Genomic DNA, 20,448 nt, shown 5'->3' with positions numbered 1-20,448 from the left:
TGTAGTTTCCAATGGTACATGAACGCAGCGGCAGTAGCAGCGCTCACAAACTGGCTTCTGCACTGTATGAAAACATTCAGTTGCTCAAACAAAGTCAAACTAAATGTTAACGTTACAAAGCTAAGCAAATGTAAAAAAAAAAAAAAACATCAAGAACTCCAGAAAAATTAAATACGGATTTCGGTGGCATTCGTTCAAAGTTTGCGACAGTTTAGTTTGACGAAGCGCCAGCTGCAGGAGCAAAGCTGTATGAAGGTTAAATGATGTCAACGAAAGTCCAGATATCTTGTTTCGTTTGGGCTTTGTTGCACTTTATTAAGTGCCGTGTGACCAGGCCTTAAGCAGCACAGTGCTGTGCTCCACTCCTACAGAATTGTGTTCCTCAATAATAATAAAAAAAAAACATTAAATGTATGAGTCCAGAAGTGCTGATGTTCACTGCAACTGTGACCAGGCTGGCAGCAGCTGCTGTTCCATTCCGATCATCTCTGCTATTGTGGTGTACTCCGATGCAGCTTGTGCATGTTGCCCAGCCCACTCTTAAAACCGTCCCAACTGAGCAGTCCCTCTGATATGTTCATTCCTAATCCTGTCCATTTTCGTCACTCCCAAAGAGAATCGCATTATCTTCAGCTCTGTCTCCTGCCTTTTTGTTAGTGCCACTGTCTCTAAGCTGTCCAACATAACTGGTCTCACTACTGTCATGTAGACTTTCTCCTTCACTCTTGTTGATATTCTTCGGTCACAAATCACTCCTGCCACCTTTCTGCACCCACTCCACCCTGCCTGCTCTCTCTTCTTCACCTCTGTACCACACTGTCTGTCTGGCTACACTCTCTGCTGATGGATGGTTGAACGGTGCAGATGAATCAGTAATTAGAGTACATTGAACACTGGATCATGCTGGATAACACAATCTTCACTGTCCCAGTTCCAGTCATTTTTTTCAGATTGACATTGATTGATCTTGAATGTTTTGGATAAGAAAATGATCATTTGCTACTCGTACACTATGTTTGTAGATGGAAGCAAATATCAATGCCTCACATTCAGTGTCCGTACCTGCAGGAAGTACAAACAGGTCCAGAGTCCATTTAGGATCAGCTGTGTTATGAAGTGTTTCTTTGCAGGGATGTCAGTCAACAGATTGTGGAAAGATGGAGTGGATAAACCTGCACGGATTCTCCTGGGACAACAGCCGGACAGTGTCACAGTCGTTGGACAACGACACCTGGAATCCTTCAACTTTCAGAATCCTCAGAAGGTAGTCAGACGTTATACTGTTGAGACATTAATGAGAGGCTGCAAACTTTGGATTTGCCTGATATTGTCTCCGTTTGAATTTCCAGCCACCTATGCAGTGGACAGTCCTGTGGGACAAATGCCTCAACAGCAGCGTAACTCCAGTGAGTAACTGCAGATCCCGAGTGTTTAAGGTGTCAGCTAGCCTCGATCTGGACTGAATTTTAAGTTTTTACTCTTCTCATTTAGGATTGTGACTATGACATCACCGTGTTCCACCTGAGGGAAGAAGAGAACCGGGTGTTTGTTTGCGGAACAAACAGTAGAGAAACTCTGTGCTGTAACATGGTAGGACGGCATAAAACAGTCCCGAGCATGATCTTTAAAAGTCTTATCACTCGCCACTTCTTATTTTTATTTATACAAAGTAATAAAAGTTCTGTATCACTTCTGCTTAGTGGAGGAACTGTCTGTCAGTGTGAGTATATGGAATGAGAACGGCGAGTGATTCTTTATCAGTCAGGTATCAAAGCGCTGATAATGTAAGTCCCTCAGCTGAAAGCTTGTAGACAAGAAATCTGACGAGCAACATAGACAAGAAAGACTTTACTGAATTATTTCCTTTTCAGATCGGATGATTTCCAAGAATTACAAACAAACAAAGGGGAATTCCATCATCAGCCTGGTCAGCACTGACATTACGAAGGAATTTTGTACTATTAAAGACATGGACAAAATAAAGATGAAAGGAAATATTCCAAAGCAAATTTGAATTTCAACGAAAATTTCCTCAACTAGTCCATAAGAACCATCTGTTCCGTAAATGTAAAGAATCCGTAAACCCCTCAGAGTTACAGTGTTTACAGCCACACAGACAAAGATGAAAACATAACCCCTGCCCTCCTCTGGTGGCTAGTCCATATAACCCCTGCGAGAGGAGGGTAGAGGTTATGTTATCCTTTTGTTTTATTTTTTTGTGCTGACTAACTCAGACATTGGTGTTAAGCAGGTTTGAATGTGACACCTTTCCTGTGTCTGCCTGTAGGTCACGTCAGCGGAGTCGCTCGTGTGCGCGCCCACTGATGATCTGCGCTCCATTGAAACGAGTATAAAGAATCGTGTCCTGAAGGAAGGGGAACTATCACTACTTGTTGGTGAGTTTGTGTACGCTTTAGTTTTCCGTATCCAATCTTTCTGATTGGTCAGCACTTCACACAGCATCCAAAGTGTTTGTGCCGCCACCACCACTGCCGCCACCGTGACCTCTGTGTAACTACATCTGTATGAATGTTACTATGAGATCCTAAAAATGCAGAATCAGATTCTGATCAAACGCTGCAGTGCCGTTGGACCTATGGACGGGAGGATCAATTTGAGATTGGTTAGGAATGTTAAACAATCAAGGTCAGAGGTCTCATAGATTTGGGTTCTCAGTGGACCATACCAGGTTCTCCTTGAATCCATCAAATGATGAGTTGGAGGTTTTGGTTTTGGCTGGGCACTGTTCTGAGGTTTCAGTTCCCACCTGTGGCACTATTTATTGCACTTTGCTTGGAACTGCACCCATGCTTTAGATTTTGAGTTTCTACCTCTCTTTCGCTCAACCAGTGTTGTTTACATATCTGCCGAGTTCCTCTTCTTGTCTCTTGGATGGCCTCTTGATGAATCATAAACTGCTGCTGGCTGTAAGACGACGACGCTGCATCACTATAAAACCTGTGAATGTTTCTTCCAGAATCTCCAGGAGCTCCACATCTCTACATCACACATTCCGGAACTGACTCCAGTGATGGGATCCACAAGATTGGGAAAGACAAAGTTGGGCCGTCATACCACACTAAAGGTGATTATTATTATTATTATTAAATTTCTTATGAAATCAGAATGTTTTACTTTTGCAGACTTAAAGATGTTTTTGGTGTCAAGCAGCATATTTGGCTTCATTTCTGTGTCTAGAGCAGCACTACGTTGGTTTGATGCTCAGCAGACGCCCGGAGAATAACCAACAAGACAGAATCTATGCCTTCTATAATGAAAAAAACAGGGACCCGAGCATGGACGCCAGCATGTGGCTGCCCTTTGTGACCCAGGTTTGCATGGTGAGAATACAAAAGCTACAACATTAATTTGTCACATTTAACAAACCACAGGATTAGAATCAAGCACCTGCTGTAAAAGGTACAAGAAGAAGAAAGTGCAGATCCAGATCTTTTTTTCTCCTTTATCTTTTGCTTTTCTCACACGTGTGACAGTCAGGTTGTAATTATACACGGTGATGTGATTGTGATGTGACTTTTCTCAGGTAGTTTGCACGAAAGACCAAGTTTCATGGAGCGTCATTCCCTGGAATGTCAGGAGGCGTGGATTTCTGATGTAGAACAATGGGAACTGAGTGGAAGTTGGACTACCAATGTGCAGAGACATAAGAATGAGACATCCTGAAAGTCGGCTGGGGGTCTGGGGTCGACTGTAGGAGCGCCCAGGTTTTAGGCTAAATTAGTCCCATTTTACGCCTTAGTTTGGCAGTTAAGCTTGAAAAAAAGTCAGGAATGCTTCATCCAGTTTGTTCTAAAAAATATGGAATTCAGGACAAATTCTGAAAATTATCATGCCTGTCTTCTACAGGACCTCGTCTGTCAATGTGTACAGCTGGGTTTGAATCCCGCTCATGCTATCTGTCTGTGTCCTTGGTCAAGATGCAGTTTGCATTGTCTCAGTCCACCCACCAGGAAATGGGTACCAGGATTGGCTGCAGAAGTACGCTTGACAGAGGGAGTTGTAGACTTTCGTCCATTTGACGTTACAGAATCCAGAGATAAGCCTCAGCTCCAACGGGCCTCAGTGCAGGATGTAAGTCTGCAGACCAGGATCAAGATTTAAAGTCTTGTGTCTTGCGGAGGATCCAGTTTTTCTTCACTTCTGTTTTCGTCATAATGATGGTGGATTCTTTGAAAACACCTGGAGAAATGGTGGAGATGATCGACCATCGACAGATGTTGGTGACAAAGAACTGGTGGTTTATAGTACCTAAAATTAAAAAATGCAGGCATTCAGTCACACGTGTGAGAGTGTTTTAAGACACAATTCCTGAAATGCTGAAACACTGTGTTCTAGGCCGACAAAGGAGGGAGGAAAAACAACCTGCAGTTTAAATGGACCTCCCAGATGAGTGCCAGACTTTACTGTGGAGACCGGACCAGCAGACAGCATTACTCTGAGCTGGTGGGCATGGCCACAGTTCCGGCGGAACAATGGCAGGACACCAAAGTCTACGGGCTCTTCAGAAACCAGTGGTAGGATTCCGTTATTGATTGCAGGTTTGGGCCCCTTCACACATGGTACAAATAAATACAACTCAGGGCGACTCACGGCAGAACAGCTTGTATGAGTGATCCACGCAAACATCGAGCTGACGGGCAGGCGTGCATGATCCCAGTGCGCACGGCGGTGTCTTTCGAGCAGGAACACAGTGCAAGCAGCTGCACCACATCATGCCGCTAATGTGGAGAACAATAAAATAAAAACCAGCTGTATAATTAGTGAATATCACTGAGTTGATATAAATAATACATAAAAAGGGACGCAACACAGAACCCCACGGTTAAATAACCCTGGACTAAAAAATACAAGTCACTCACGGGATTCAAACCCGTAAGCTCTGATTACCAGACGGAAACTTTACCACTGCGCTACCATCGCTGCCCTGTAATCAGTGCGAAAAAACAAGCTGAAATCAACAAAGACATGGATGAGGCACGCTGTGTGCGGCCACTGCAGGCGAAAGATGTTTTATATAATTTCCACATGAGGACAGCAGGCAGAGACACGCGTCTCACTGAGGAATGTTGTAAGTTCATGTCCTTCCAAACACGGAACATGTTCTCAAGCTGGGACATCCAGGAGCAGAGATTTTAACAGCCGCAGCTGTGAGCAGACCAGCAGACTTAAGATAAATTTCACATCCAGCTCGACAGTGATCGTCTGCTGACTGTTGTTGTGATGATAGTTTGAATGGCTCCATATTTTCTAAGTGCCAAACGAGCAGTGTTAGGTGCTTGTGTGAGTCAGCTGAAATTTGGTCGACACCTGCCCCGAGAGGGTTCGATGGGCTCGCACAGCGCACACTCTGTCTTTCACCCGCTGGTGTGCGCAAATAGTTGTAGCAACAGGTGTATGAGGCGTTCGAGGCAGCTACGATTTTACACATTTTGCATGCGACCACATTCGCACTATGTGTGAAGGGGCCCTTACTGTTTAACAAGTTAAACCATCATTTAATTTTGTTTTCTGATGTTAAAATTAGCCGTGTCTGCTGATGTGCTTCTGCAGGGGTTTCAGCGCCGCATGTGTCTACACAATACGAGATATCCACGACATCTTCATGAAGTCTCCATTGAAAAGCTCAGGGAACCCAAAACAGAGGAGTCGGCTGGTACGTGTAATTCATTCATTCATTTTCTGCCACTTATCCAACCAAGCAACTCATCCCACACTTCCTTGGCCAAGTCCTCTAGCACTTCCTGGGGCAGTGTTTCCCAGTCAGCTGGGAGATACAGTATAATCCCTACAATGTGTCCCGGGTCTTCTCAGAGGTCTTCACTGCCTGGAAGACCACCTGGCAGCATCCTCATCAGATGCCCAAACCACCTCAGCTGGATCATTTTGATGCGAAGAAGCAGGGTCTCTACTCAGAGTCCCTCTCAGATATTCAAGTATCTCACCCTGTCCCAGAATGTCAGCCCAGATACCCCAAGGAGGAATACAGTTTCCACCACTTGTATCCATGACCTTGTTCTTTCGGTCAATACCCAAACATCATGACCAGCAGAAACTGACTGGTACACCAAGAATCTCACCTTCTGGCTCAGCTTTTTTTAATCACCATAATGGTCCAGTTCAGCATCTGCAGAACATCAGACACCACCTCAGTCCATCCACTGACCTCACAATCCATCTTATCCCCACTCATAAACAAGATCCCAGTATACTTGAACGTCTTCAACTGGGGTAATGACGCTCCCCTGACTCAGACAGACAGTGTTTTCTGACAGGGGACCATTATTGGTTGAGTTTATAGGGTTTTAAAAAGGAATAGTTTGCACCATGTGTCATGCTTAGTTGTCATGTTATGGGGTAACATATGTCACATGTCATAGAATCCAATGGATGTTGACCTTGTTTGACCTTTACTTTGGAGACCAAGCATTCAGTACTGTCAACATTATTCCATTTATTAATCCCATTAACTCAACTCATAATCGGCATCACTTTTTACCAAAATTGGAGCAACTTTAACTTTTGACCCTGTACAGACTGAAATTGAACTTTGTCACTATTTTTGCTGTTTTTACCCCCATAACTCCAAAATATTTAGTCACAGATAGTCCAAACTATACCTTTTTGGAATCTTTATGATCAGACACATAATGTGGTTATACCTTTCAATAAAACTGGAGAATTTTTAAATTTTGACCCCTGTGTAATTCTTTATTGACCACTACCTGGCTGCCTAATTGAAAATTCAAGTGGCCTGTCTTCTTTTTCAAAAGAGTTATGTCTAAGGACTATTTGGGCCAAATTTGGTGCTTGTATCACCATTTGAATGATTCCTCTGTAAATATTCCATTATCTGCTCTGCTAATAAAGGTAAGCGCGGCGTGTGTTCCAGTTATAGGGGAAATCACACAAGCGCTGACTTTGGTGCTCATATCACCATTTGAAAAATTGTTTCAGTTATCTGCAGCACTATGTTAAAGATGGAAAACACCACCCAAGTTTTCTAATCTAGAGGTACTGATCCAAATCTCTATGCAACACTGTGTAGGCGTCGGTCATGACAGACAGCGCAACAACATCCACAGACGTCAGCATTTCTGGGTGAACCTCATCCACTCCCAATCGAGCCCCATGGTTGTAGACTTGGTACCAGGTGCTCGCCTGTCAGCTCTTCCCTCTAGGTCTAGCTCCAGGAGGAGCTTCTGGTTTCTTCTGGTGAGATGACTCTTTCAATGTTTGTGTCAATCTTTCCGGAATCGTTTTATCTCGTCACCTAGATCCCATGTGCCGAGGAAGGCCCTACCAGGAGTTAATGCTTCAGACAGCTCAGCTCCCAGGAATACTGGAGCCCACTGTCCCCTCAACCACGAGAAGGTGGAGATTGATGGAGGTGTAGACATTGTTATCTACATTAAAACTCATAACTACTGGTTTGCTGACAATGAGAGTTGAACTCTTTATGGACTGCTCTTCATGCACTTCTTCCTTTGAGATCGCTTAAGACTGAAAATGTGACCCGGCCTGCAGGTGTCAGTGTTGAGAACCCCAGCAACTGGGAAAGGGCTTTCACATTTCACTTGTGGTAGGTAGATGGTGACTGAGCGGGTGGAGATGGACTAGTTGTCTGTCACAGCGGTTCTGTCTTGGTTTGGCACCAGTTCATGCTCCCTGATCCGACCAGATCTCTACGAGTGGCTCAGAAACGTCCTGCTTGTCGTTTTTTTTTCCTCAGTGTGTTGCAGACAGCACAATGTTATCTGCACAAACCCTGAAGGAGATAGAAGAGACATCTGAGGTGGAGGACTGGGTCCAACCTCTGAACGCATCGGGCCCACTTCTCTTTAGTCACCACCACTACAAGCACATCGCCGTTGACACTTTCCAGGATGAGAGGAATAATCGCCACACCGTCCTCTTTCTGTCACTACGTGAGTAAGAACTACATTCATGACATTTCACTAATATCTTTCATTTACAAAGAATCTACTTTGGACCAGTCCTTGAACTGGGGAGTACTCACCAGTACTAAGTACCTGCATTTGTAACTGTTGTCCACATGGGGACCCTTACTTTTTAAGCAACCAACACAATTAACTCTCATTGGAAAAGAACAGCATAAACTGTGAAAGCCGTGAAAACATCCAGAATAAAATGGGTAGAGAACACAAAAAAGTTCAACCCCCCAGACACACACACACAGAACAAAATAGACTTGTAATTGCACACATATTTTATGCACAGAAACCTGTACCCGTTGCCATGGCTATGCAAAAGCTGACTGGCCCACTGGTCCCTCACTTAAAACCCTGACCACTTTACTGTTGAAATACAGAGAAGGACTTTAAAATTAAAGAGTCCCCAGAAGTGACATCGTTGAGAAACAATGATGCCTGTGTTTATCTCAGGCTCACGTGATCATAAAGTTGCATTTTGGGTTCATGTTCTTCAAGAGGAAGTTATGTTTCCTGCATATATTTTTATGTCGACATGTTCTTATGAACTACTGAGTATAAAAATATGACAAACGTGACTTCCTCCTGGTTCTGAGCTGGATTATTTCCTGCAGGTCTATCATTGCTTAACAGAGTGTGCAAACACTCATGAGTCATTCTGCATTTGTGCATTTGAGACCAGCCCAGAACACCAAAAATGTACAAACATGCACGTGAAAAACTGACGGGGAAACTGCATCAGAATTCAAGATGATACATGTCGTGTAATCAGTGTTTCTGTCAACTTAAAAAGTGTTTTTTAGTCTTCATTAAAATCCATCAGCCTCATAATGTGACAATCTGTGTGTAAATAGGTTTTAACTTAAACGATGATGTCAGAACATTCATTCAGCCATTCCTCGTGGTTACATTTTGTGTGGATGAGAATTGGGAATTTTAATCCAAGAACCTTCATGAGGATGAAGATGAGGTCAAGCCCACACATGTGTACATGAGGCGCAGCCCAGTACTTCCTCTCACACTGAAAACCAGTTAGAAAAACAGTTCAAGTCAGCCCCAGAACAGAGATCATGTTCCCCAAAATAAATGTTGACGAATGAGTATTTCTATTTTGGTGTGATGTGGTGACGACCACATGGTCCAGAGTCATCATGTTCTGATCATGTTCATGTTGTGACTCAGACACAAGACGACTGGTTTTGCGTGAACCCAGTTTCCTGCGTGCTGGATCATGACCAGAGAAACAAACCACATGGATAAAATGTCGTAGTTGATGTTGTGATGAAGCGTGATCCTCATCATCTTAATATCTCCAAGTAACTGTCTGACACAAACTTATTCCACTGGTACCCGAGGATCCTCAGAAGAAACCTACCACCAAAGACCGAGTCATTGACTTTATAAGCGTGGAAGTTCTTTCAAACACCTCATGACTCCATAAACTCTTCCCGGATTTCTCTTCGTCTCAAAATCCAAGAAACACATCACTGCATGTTTACAGACACAGTTCTGATGACCCAGTCCAGGAAGTCACTGATAGCCGCCTTGATCAGAAACCCAGACACTCAGCTCCATAAGTACAACAGTCAAGGTATCCACTCCTTCTACAAAGATCACAGCCTCGTCTGTGAAGTCAAGGTCAGCAGACTTTTCCTCACTAACAAAGGCACCTAAGCTGCTACACCACCTGGCCTAAGACCCAACCTAAGAACAGGCTACCTGACCAACAACCAGTACTCACTGTGAAGATCTCAGAGACTCTGCCCCTGCTCTCCGGAGTTCTCAGGGTACCTCTGTATCTGCCCACTGTGACGTCCAGCAACTTGTTGAGGATCCAAAAATTGTCAGGATGATCCAGACAATTGAAATTCAACACACACCGTGAAGAACCGCTGCCGATATCTCCACCAGAATTCAGCGAACACTCGACGGGCGATGATGTGGTTGATGGTTGATTTGTTGGGTGTGAAGCCTAACTTTTACGGTCACTGAGTGGCAGTTAACGGGGATTGAAACCTGTCTCGAATGATTCCTGCAAGGACTTTTTCCAACACAGAGCACAGTGTAAAAACAACTGGCGTAGAAAAAGTGTCTCCATCCACCAAGAAGAGTTCATCTCCAATACCACAAATCCCTGGAACATTCACCGAGCTCAGCCATTTCACCACTTTTGCTCTCCCACAAATATTTTATTGTTTACAACTGACGAATGGATTGAACACAAGAACTTTGGCCGATGCTCCGACCAGAATGTTGGACATCTGGCTGTACAACTGCTCAAGGGAACCAATGAAATAGGGCAGGACAGATAAGGTATTCTGCTCTACTGGCGTCCTTTCATGGACTTCCTATGAATATGAGAGCAGAATTTAAGGTTCTGTCCCCTGTTCCTGAAGTTAAGAAGAAGGTAACAAGGTGTGTGGATCTCATCAGGCTCCTACTTTGAGAAATAATCTGCTGGTGGACAGCAGAAGATCCCATTCTGCTCATTTTTTCAAGACCAATCTGGAAACATACTTGTTTTTTAAGGTCAGGTCAGGTCATGGGGTGTGCACTGGCTCTGCACCATGTAGGATCTGCTACACTTCAGAACTGCTCTGGGTCCTGATTGGTAACCACCCCAGCAGACAACCGGTGTATCGCCCTCCTGCAGTTGCTATTTGTCAGCCACAGTATCTGGGATTGTAGGTGGTCTCCGTGGTGGAGATCTGTGGATGGGCGGGGGGTTATTGATCGTTTGACAGCTCGGCTCTCGTTTCCACACTCTGTGAGAGTAACTCTGCCCTGGCTCAAACTTGGTGGGAATCTGACTTGCACAGATATCGAGAAGTGATTAGATTTTGGTGTCGTTTGGTCAAAAATCAAAGTAAAGCAGTTTGAAAACACCACTTTTTTTTTTTTTTTTGTACATCTCAACAACCGAGAAGCTTGGCTAGATGATCCCAAGCAATTGGATATGAGACATGTGAAAAGTATGTATGAATGTGGCTGATTGTGTGTGTGTGTGTCATGCGTACTCATTGTGGGTAACTATAGAGAACGGAGCAGTTCACAAAGTGATGGAGAACCACGAGGGCTTTATCATCGCTGAGTATCAACCATTCCATCACAGAGCCCACATCCTCAGCATGACCCTGCAGCCTTCCACTGTGAGTGATGGTGTGCTTCACACACACACACACACACACACACACACACACACACACACACACACACACACACACACACACACACACACACACACACACACACACACACACACACACTCTCCCTTTTTAGCATATAGATCTGTGTCAAGTGACTAACTCTTCCTCTGTGTGTGTGTGTGTGTGTGTGTGTGTGTGTGTGTGTGTGTGTGTGTGTGTGTGTGTGTGTGTGTGTGTGTGTGTGTGTGTGTGTGTGTGTGTGTGTGTGTGTGTGTGGCATCTTGGAATTAAACCAAACATGGCACACATATACTTTGACATACGGGGAGTGACATAGGCTACTGATCACTTTAATAGTAGTAGTAATAATAATAATGATAATAACAGCAGCTGTCTCTTCTTGATGCAGCTTTAGTCTTGCACTAATAGTTCTCTGGAGTCCGGGTTAGGTGGGAGGTGATAGCTTTGTTGACTAAGTTTCCATTTCAGTCTCTGAATCAAACCTGCCATGAGGTGAGTAATCGGCTCGCGTGTTGATGTCACACGTCTTGTTGAATGTGTTGCAGAGGCGGCTGTATGTGAGCAGCAGACATGAAGTGGTGCAGCTGGATGTGGCAAACTGTGTCCAGTATGGAGACAGCTGTGAGGAGTGCGTCTTAGCCAGAGATCCATACTGTGGCTGGAACGGCACACAGTGCGTCCCACAGTAAGATTTAGAACCCTCTGAGTGCAGTTTTCTTTGAAAGCAGTAACGTGATGTAGACAGCAGTGCGTAAATGAGGATTTTGCATGAGTTACTGGTCAGAATTATAGAAGCCCTGAGCAGTTAGCAGCTGTGCCTAGTTACAGAAACTCTGCCACATAACAGTGTGTTCACATGCTTAAGGAAACTGGTGAATAATTATGCTGCGTCCTGCCAGTTCAATGCGCTCAGACAACTGAAGGAAACTGTTACCTCTTTGAATATGCCCAAACTTCACAATGAATTATTTTTATTTTTGTTGTTTTCCTTCTGTGTATGAGGAGACGGCGACATTTCTGCTTTTAGACCTGCAGTCTGTTAAGTGCAACAATTTAATACCAAATTTTCAAATGTGCAAAGTAGAGATGCCATCAGCATCCCCTAAATTTGCTTAAATCATGAAAAAAACACTCCCACCTACAATTTTGCACACTCAGGTGGACACACCTCAAATTGCATGTTCATCAAGGCAAATGCACTAAATGACTAATAAGTGGTATTTTGCACAATTTAAAAGCTGCAGTTCTCAGTCCACTCTGTTAGTAAATCAGTTTTTTTAGTGTGTTTGCCCACAATTTTACACACGCAAACCTGAATATTCATAAATCAGGTCCTAAGTCATAGTCTCATTGCACCCTGCTGTAAATCAGCACCCGCCCCAGCTGGGGAACAACCCCATGCTGGACTGGCGTCCCATCCAGGGTGAGTCCTGGTCATGCTGCAGAATTTGGAGAAAACCACTGACACCAACAGACCTCATTCCCCAATACAGGACGACTCCTTCTTTGGGACAGAGATATTTATGTGATATCTTTCATTGCTTTTGATTAATAATTTAGATCAGGCAACAGAATCCCAGAGGGGGGCCTGTGACTGGAGAGACTCCAAAGTGCATGTGTAAACAAAACAATTATGTGTGATGAAACATGTCTCGCGGTCACGAGCGTCACCGTCAGCTGACTGCTGTGTTTACTTTGTCTCATGTAGCAACGTCTGTGTGTTTTAAACAGTCAACAAAAAAAATATTACAAAAGTAACAGAAAATCTCATTTCTCAAAAAAGAAAAAATTCCCATGATGATACTTTGGAAGTAAATCATTTTGAAATTCATGATGATAAATGATAGAGTGAACAGGAAGAGAAGCTTCACTGAACATAAAAACAGAACAAGATAAAACACCCCGGTGTTGAAAACTGGACAACAGGCAGTATGCGTCCTTTCAGACCTTTAAATGACAAAAGATGGACCAAAAGGAAAAATGTATGAATTTAATTAAAATTTCAAAAGTTATTTAAGATACAAAGCTAAGATTTGGGATTTATTTATTTATTTAACTGTGATCGTTAATCAGCAGAATCAGGATGAGCTGGAAGGTTTTTCCCTCAGACTGGTTGAGTTGGTGGAATGTCCCCATTTCTCAAAACCTCTGTGTGTTTGTGTATCTGGAGCATTACTTTTGTCCTTTGGTGAAAACAGCAAGGTGATTGGAGTTTTTTTTTGAGAAATCAGTCATTTTTGAAAACAACAAGCCTGTTTATGAGATGAGATTTGTTGTCATTGTCATTACACCAGTGCAACAACAATGAAATTACGTTTACACTCCAAATACCTCAGACAAAATACAGCAATTAATCCACAGTTATTACTAGTTTACTGTAATAATTGCACACATCAGAATTAAAGACAAGACATTTGACACCCGAATTGAGCCATAGTGGGTGAAGGCAGCAGCAGGAGGGACCCGTACCGCCCAGCTTGGGGTGTTGAAGGCTGCAGCAGTAACAACCACACTGCCTTTGAGGTGGCAGGGAGGACGCCAGGGTGAGGGGAGTGGAGGGGGGTAATAGGGATGGAGGGAGGGAGACATGCGTCGTGTGCAGAAGAGTTAAGTTTCTGTCAGTTTCTCTCTGTGTGTATGTAAAGTCTGATGTTGCTAGGCAATAGGAGGCTGGGGGGGGGGGGGGGGTAGATAGATGAGAAGGGGGAGCCGAATTCCTTCACCAAGGCCATAGATCCTTCTGTGGGAAGAGCAGGGCATTTGACCTTCAGGAGCCGATAAGGCTGCCATGTTGATGTTAGGCGGAGAGATACAGAATTCCATTTACTGCACCTCTGACCGTCTAGAGTCCAAATTTAAGAAGAATATTCTATGGTCCTCAGCAGCACATTCCTTTGCAATGCAGCGATATGCTCCAATATGGTATCCATTTTGTGTTTGAGTTCAAGAGTTCATGCAGTCTGAGATTTCACAGCATTGTCCAACTCATTAACCATGATGGACAGATAAGGGGATGAGATTCTGGAAGCAGCCATCTTGCTAATATTCCTGTGGGTCAGGGCAGCGCACAAACCAATCAGCACCAAACCTCCCACCATAGAAGCGAATAGAAATGAATCATCAACGTCTTCCACAGAGAGTGGAACCAAGCATGTCACGCTCCATTTCTCTCAGGTGTCGAGAGGATAGTCCGCTAGGTAGGTTCCATCAGGGACGCAGGGTCCCCCAACCCTGATTTCCTTGTCGAAAAAATGGTGTCAATAGCGTTGAGAGACCATCTGATCAATTCCACGGTTAATCCAAATCTTAATTTGAAGAATTCAGAGTCTGGTGAAGCTGGGACTTTGATGGTCGGAGCAGAGATAGAGAACAGAAAGGAGAAGAGGTGAGTGGAGGAATGCGACCGTCCTTGCCGGAGTCCCAAGCTGAATTATGTTGCACTTATGTCATCCAAAATCTCCCAAAATTTCCTGTATAATTTCTTGTATTGTCAGTTGTGTCAGTATCATGGCCCAAGCAGAGGGTCACTGCTTTGAGTTTGGTCTGCTTGAGCTTTCTTCCTCAGAGGGAGTTTTTTCTTACCAGTGTTGCCTGCGTTCTTGCGCTGGGGGTTTATAAGGTTCTTGCGCTGGGGATTGGTAAGGTTAGACCTTACTTGTGTGAAGCACCTTGAGGCAACTTTGTTGTGACATGAAAATAAATTGAACTGAAATTGAAACTTCCACAGTAAGAGCCTGTATTCCAAAATAAAAGCCTGCGAGGTTGTTGCAGCCAGAATTCATCAGTCTGTCTATCTGCTAACATCCCAGACACGAGATTCAGATCTGGACATTTTCTGTTTGCATGTGACCCCAAACCCAGAATTAACATGTTCACACTCCAGACAAAAAGACAGAATTGTGCCTCAACAGCATCTCACACCAGCAAAAAAAAAGAAAAAAGAAGAAAGATCTAATGTGAGCACTGTCACAGTGCAAATCTAAAACTTCAGTTATTCCTCGTTTCTTTACATGGAATATTGTTCTGGTTAAGCAGCTTCAGAAAAGCTGAAAACAGACTAAACCTTCAATAAAGACTTTCATAAAAGCAAAGGCATTTTTCTATGTCAAAACTTTAAAAATGTAGCATAACTGATTTTCCCCAAAAATTAGCTGTCCTCCGTATATGGATATGGATCCTGGAGTGCAACCACCCAGACAGACAACCAGTCCACCTGTCTGCTGCAGCCAGGTATAATGTGGGCGTGTCCTTCATCTTCTCCAGCCACCTGGGTCCTCAGCACTGCGTGCAGGATCATGCCCAGAGAAACACTTCACATGGTCAAAACGTCATAGCTGATGTACCCTCACAGTATCAGTGATCCTCCTCATCTCAGTCTCACTAAGTAACCACTCATTTAACCAGTGGTGGGCACAGTTCCACTAATCCACTAACTGCTAATTATCAAAGACTGTTTTCATTATCAGATTAGCTTTTCAGATAACTTTGAAAACCATCATCGGACCAATTATCTTCCGATATGTTTTGGTTGGATAATTTTTAGACTGCTAACATTTTTGCAGGCATAGCTTTTTGTAGTAGATGGCCATTTCTATCCTCTACAAACAGAGAAGAGCTGGTTCTAAAAGAAACCGCTCTATCCTCTACAGGCAAAGGAGAACTGGTCATAGAAAAAAAAAACAACTCATTTCTTTTGACCCCATACTTATATGCTGGCAATATCACCCAAGTCATCCAGAGGCATACAGTTTTAACTTATGGTTAAAATTTTAACCAAACTAATTCCGGACAAGTTGTTTAAATTAACGTCACATCTGAAGTTTTATAAAGTGAAAATATCAGAATGTTTTAGTTTTAAAGTATTGCACTAATTTTGAAGGTTTTAGTGTGGACATGCAGCTGTGCCCAGTGCATTATAGGTATTCACGACAGAAGAAATGCCTTTGAGACACTCTGATCAGGCTCCACATGGGCAACAGCATTAAATTCTTTGTATATTGTGCCTAAAACTCTTGTGAATATATTCTCTGGGTTTAGAGACATTGTTATTATGTTTGTTTTATGTAAAAATGCCAGAAGAAGCCCAGGTTGCTTCCTCCAAAAGCCATCTACTGGCGACTGGTTACATCACAGTGTTGTCGACCGCAGGATTTTAAAATTATCTGTAGGTTTCCCAAACCTGAGAGACCCCACACGTGGAGTTAAAAACAAATCATAGATATGACAGGTTTAGTTGTACAGTGTGTGGTGTCAGCCACACAGTAAAAACAACACACACAAACAGATTTCACACACGAACATTCCCAGGTCAAACACCTTGCTAACTTTTAGCTGTGCCCACCACTGCATTTAACACAAAGTCTTCCAGCGAAGACCAAAGATCCTCCAGAGAGACCTGATACCAAAGACATCAAGTCGTCACTTTTGGTCGCTGGTTTGAGTCCAAGTCTGACAACCATATGCACCAGGACCCTAAAGACTTGGGCGATCGTTCTCCTGCAAAGATACCAGCATCACCAAACACCTCTGTGCAGCCAGCACCAAGTCATTCAATAAACTTTATCTCACTAAGAAAAGCACCAAGTTCTCCCCCAGTTTGACTTCTACAGTCCTGACAGTCGGTCCTTAATTCCAGATGTTCTCGTCAGCCCTGACCTATACCAGCTAGTGCTTCATTATACAAATAACTGTCAATTTCTAGTCTTCAGAATCTTCCGTTCTGTTTGAGGCAGCATTCATCTTGGTGTTTACTTACTTCTTTTTGTACTAATCTGCCGACAAACTGTTAACCCTCCCCGAACTGTTTTCCTCTTCTGCTTTTTTTCCCACACGTGTTGGTGCATGATCAGTGTTTTGCAGGAAAACTGCCAAAAGTGAATAATTATTGAGATGCAAAAATGTTTTGTGCATTGAAATAAAAATCCAATAGCATAATCTTCATCAGGGTATAAAAACAAAAGACTTCAGAACATTTCAAAGATTTGCGTGTTAAGGGTTTTTTATGTACTTTTCATCTTACAGTGGAAGGCTGCAGGATGTGAACCAAGGAAACCACATGATCTGCAAATCATCTCTCCAAGGAAAAGGTGAATGTGTGATTTTACTAAAACACACAGAGACAAAGTGTTTGTTTTAACTTAAAGATGTTTGTGCATTTACAAAAAAAAAAGGAAATGAAAAAGTTGGACTTTGTGTGATGTCAAAGAAGAGCTGATAAGCGGAGCTCTTCAGGGCTTTTGGACTCTAACATGTTTAAATTTGTGTGAAGATGTTCTGAATGTTTTTATGCTGTGGAACCACACCCAGCTCAGTTTGTTGATCCAAACTAAGTACATATCGGTGGGAATACTGACATCAGACAAACCAGAAACAACACGTCAAATATGTCTGAACAGAAAGACACAAGATCAAAAGAGAAAGAACGCGGGAGTTTGGGTCAAAACAGAACATGGATGTTTTGGGTCAGAACAGAAGCAATGCAGGGCCTTTGGTTTGGAACAGAAATAACAAGGGAGCGTTGGGTTGGAACATAAAGCACGTAGGAACTTTGGGTTTCATCAAAGGACCTTGGGTGTTCTGAGTCAAAACAGCACTCTCTGTAGGAACTGAAAACCATTAGAACACCTTCTATAAACTTCCAGCTCCGTTACATTTAAGAATGAAACAGAAAACTAATGAACTGTAACCAGAAACTTTGACAAGATCCAGTGAACCTGCTTGTTATGTTTGCATGTTTTAATTCAGCCGCACGGCCTCCGGCACACTCTCATTGTAAATTCTGATGAAACCTGCTTGATAATAAATAGAACAAAGTAAATACCTCCTCAGATGTGCACTTCTCATTGTTGATGTCATCATTCGTTTGGTTTGCAGGCATCTCCGTGACTGTCATGGACATTCCTCCACAGTCCATGTGCATGTTGCGCTGTCCGGTCTCCTCCCATCACGCAGAGTACACCTGGCAACATCACGAATGGTCAACAGGTTGCAGCTGGAAGGAGCAGGATTGCCTGCTGCTGATTGACAACATGGGTACAAAGGAGGCGGGAAACTACACGTGTGTGTTTGAGGAGAAAGGGTTCAGTAAGACCCTGAGGCTGTACCAGCTTCGGGTGAAAAGCAGAGCAGCAGAGCAGACTCCAAAGCCTCTGGTCTGGATTTGTCTGATATGGACGGTGTTGAAGAATCTGTGCAGTTAGTGACATCGCTGCTTGTTATATGTATGACTTAATAACATCATGTAGGGATCTCCAACCCTGTTCCTGGAGAACACCGTCTGGATGTTCTCCAACTCTCACTTTACTCCACCCACAGCTAAAGAGTGAAGTCAGGTGTGTCCATCCAATCAAGAGCTGGGAAGCACCAGCATTAATTAATCAGGTGTGTGTGTGAGAGCAGGTCAACATAGAAAGCGAGGGGGGTAGGTGTTCTCCAGGAACATGGGCTGCATACATTGTCCAACACCCATAATCACAGGTCATTCATTTGGAGCAATTTTGTCCATTTGTTGGCAGATTTTTACCAAACCTGATCCATGGATGAAGGTCGACCTTGAATTGTCCTGAAATGGTTTGTTTTGGTCAAATTCATTCATTGGGGTCAAAGGTAAAATTATTGTACTCCAATTTCCAACCAACCTGGCACACGTCTATAGGTGAGTTTACTTCAACTTTACTGCTGTTGCCAAAGGTCCAGTGTTGCTGTTATTGATAAATATTTGCAAAGTTTTTTTTTATCAAACCTTGTTGAGCATGTAGCTAAATGTATGAGGCCTTGACCCCGGAACTGCCCTGAAAGGGTTCATTTTGGATCCAATGTAGCAAAGGTCAAATCACTTGGTGAGACATCCACCGCACAACGAAACGTGTTGCTGAGAAACACTGTTTTTACACCCAGTAACCACATCTTCATTGGCACGGTCAGAACCCACACGTCCACACCCGCCTCCATGTCTTCACACCCTCGGGTCTGAGCGCCTCATAGAGTCTCATTTTAGTAGACTCTCGAACTCCGACTCCCACGTGACCGAGTTACACCCCGTTGGACTTAATATCAAAAAGGATGCAACCTAAAACATTTCAAACATTTTTTTACTTTGAGCCGCAACATCAGTTTAAGCTTGAGGTTTTTATCGTTCTGTTCTTCTGCTTCAACACAAACTCTTCTGCATGCAGTCGCCTCCAGTGCTGAGAAAAGGAGATAACTTGAGTTTTGTAACACTTCAGTTTCTGAAATTTCCTCCATCACTGTGTCTAAAGGTGCAACTTCCTGAGCTGTAATTTCCGGTCTTGTAAACTACCTCATATTTGACAGCTTCAGTTTATGGCAGCATACACCCTCTGAGCCTTTCCCCCCGTATTTCATTTGACACACTGCAAAGTGTATTTGAAGATCATAGAGACTCTGAATCTGAATCCAGAATTTTGGCACTTTGTTCTTTTACATCTGGATTTTCGTGCAGTCTTTTCTTATAATTTGTTTTTTGATGTGAGTGAATGTGTTCTGTGATTTATTTATGTTGTAGCTTTGCAAGGCTATATATACGATATATATTTTGTGTGTGTGTGTAAGTTGAGTACAATAAATCTTCCTCACATCATTCTGCAGAAGACTGTAATTATTCAGAAGGTGGGACTGGAAACCATGTCCTCAGACTTATTGATACTCGACTCCTCAGAAGATTACAGGCGAGAAAATGAGTGGTGTTTGAAATGGATTTTGCCAGTGAATTCTGATGTTGTGCAGATCTGCAGCGCCACCTTTAAAATGTAAAATAACCCCCCGCGGTGGCTTATGATAAGAAACCTGCTGATCAGTAACTCGTCTGAGCAGTCAGGATTTTTTTCCTCATCACTTAAGAGGAAATGAAATGTTTATGCAGTGGCGGTTCTACACTGAATTACTCCCCGGGCGAGACCCCCTCCAAGTGCACCCCTACCCCCCCCCCCTATAAAAAACAAAATTTTGCACAAACTGACATTTTTTATTATCATTTTTAATATTTTAGAAGTGCCCCTGAAATTGCAATTGACATCAAAAGCCTGCAGGCTACAATACAACTCTTATACAAAACATCCCTGGATTGCAAATTTGAATAAACACGCCCTCACATGCTAAATGTTTGTCATGAGACACTTTATTAATCTGTCATTCAGGGAGGAACAATTAAGCTTTTTCATTAAGGTGCATATTTGTCTCAACATTTAAATATTTAGCTTGATGTTTGTACATATTAGGCTAAATGTGTAAACACTGAGCATTAACTAATCTGCTAAAGGTTTAGATTTGATAGAAATTTGATCATAGTGTTT

At 43.1% G+C, this 20,448-nt stretch overlaps 1 protein-coding gene across 2 annotated transcripts in view; it reads left to right on the top strand.

The window, feature by feature from the left end:
* The window catches only part of LOC117522104 (semaphorin-7A), a 32,883-nt gene extending 13,136 nt beyond the window's left edge, over positions 1 to 19,747 (top strand). Inside the window, exons 2-14 of one of the 2 annotated variants that reach the window (XM_034183490.1) lie at positions 1,131 to 1,264; positions 1,350 to 1,406; positions 1,492 to 1,590; positions 2,288 to 2,396; positions 2,978 to 3,085; positions 3,199 to 3,341; positions 4,357 to 4,535; positions 5,572 to 5,674; positions 7,751 to 7,946; positions 11,007 to 11,119; positions 11,683 to 11,822; positions 17,159 to 17,223; positions 18,011 to 19,747. In XM_034183490.1, coding sequence (XP_034039381.1) covers positions 1,131 to 1,264; positions 1,350 to 1,406; positions 1,492 to 1,590; positions 2,288 to 2,396; positions 2,978 to 3,085; positions 3,199 to 3,341; positions 4,357 to 4,535; positions 5,572 to 5,674; positions 7,751 to 7,946; positions 11,007 to 11,119; positions 11,683 to 11,822; positions 17,159 to 17,223; positions 18,011 to 18,336 — 1,772 coding nt within the window. In that variant the 3' untranslated portion in view covers positions 18,337 to 19,747. Of the gene's footprint in view, positions 1 to 860; positions 1,265 to 1,349; positions 1,407 to 1,491; positions 1,591 to 2,287; positions 2,397 to 2,977; positions 3,086 to 3,198; positions 3,342 to 4,356; positions 4,536 to 5,571; positions 5,675 to 7,750; positions 7,947 to 11,006; positions 11,120 to 11,682; positions 11,823 to 17,158; positions 17,224 to 18,010 lie in introns of those variants that run through there. The other variant, XM_034183484.1, reaches the window with a different exon arrangement.
* The last annotated feature ends 701 nt before the right edge of the window (positions 19,748 to 20,448 follow it).

The sequence above is a fragment of the Thalassophryne amazonica genome, chromosome 2, assembly GCF_902500255.1.
Source record: "Thalassophryne amazonica chromosome 2, fThaAma1.1, whole genome shotgun sequence".
Lineage (NCBI taxonomy): Eukaryota > Metazoa > Chordata > Actinopteri > Batrachoidiformes > Batrachoididae > Thalassophryne > Thalassophryne amazonica.
Note: the sequence above shows the minus strand (reverse complement) of the source record. Positions and strands in the feature narration are given on the sequence as shown.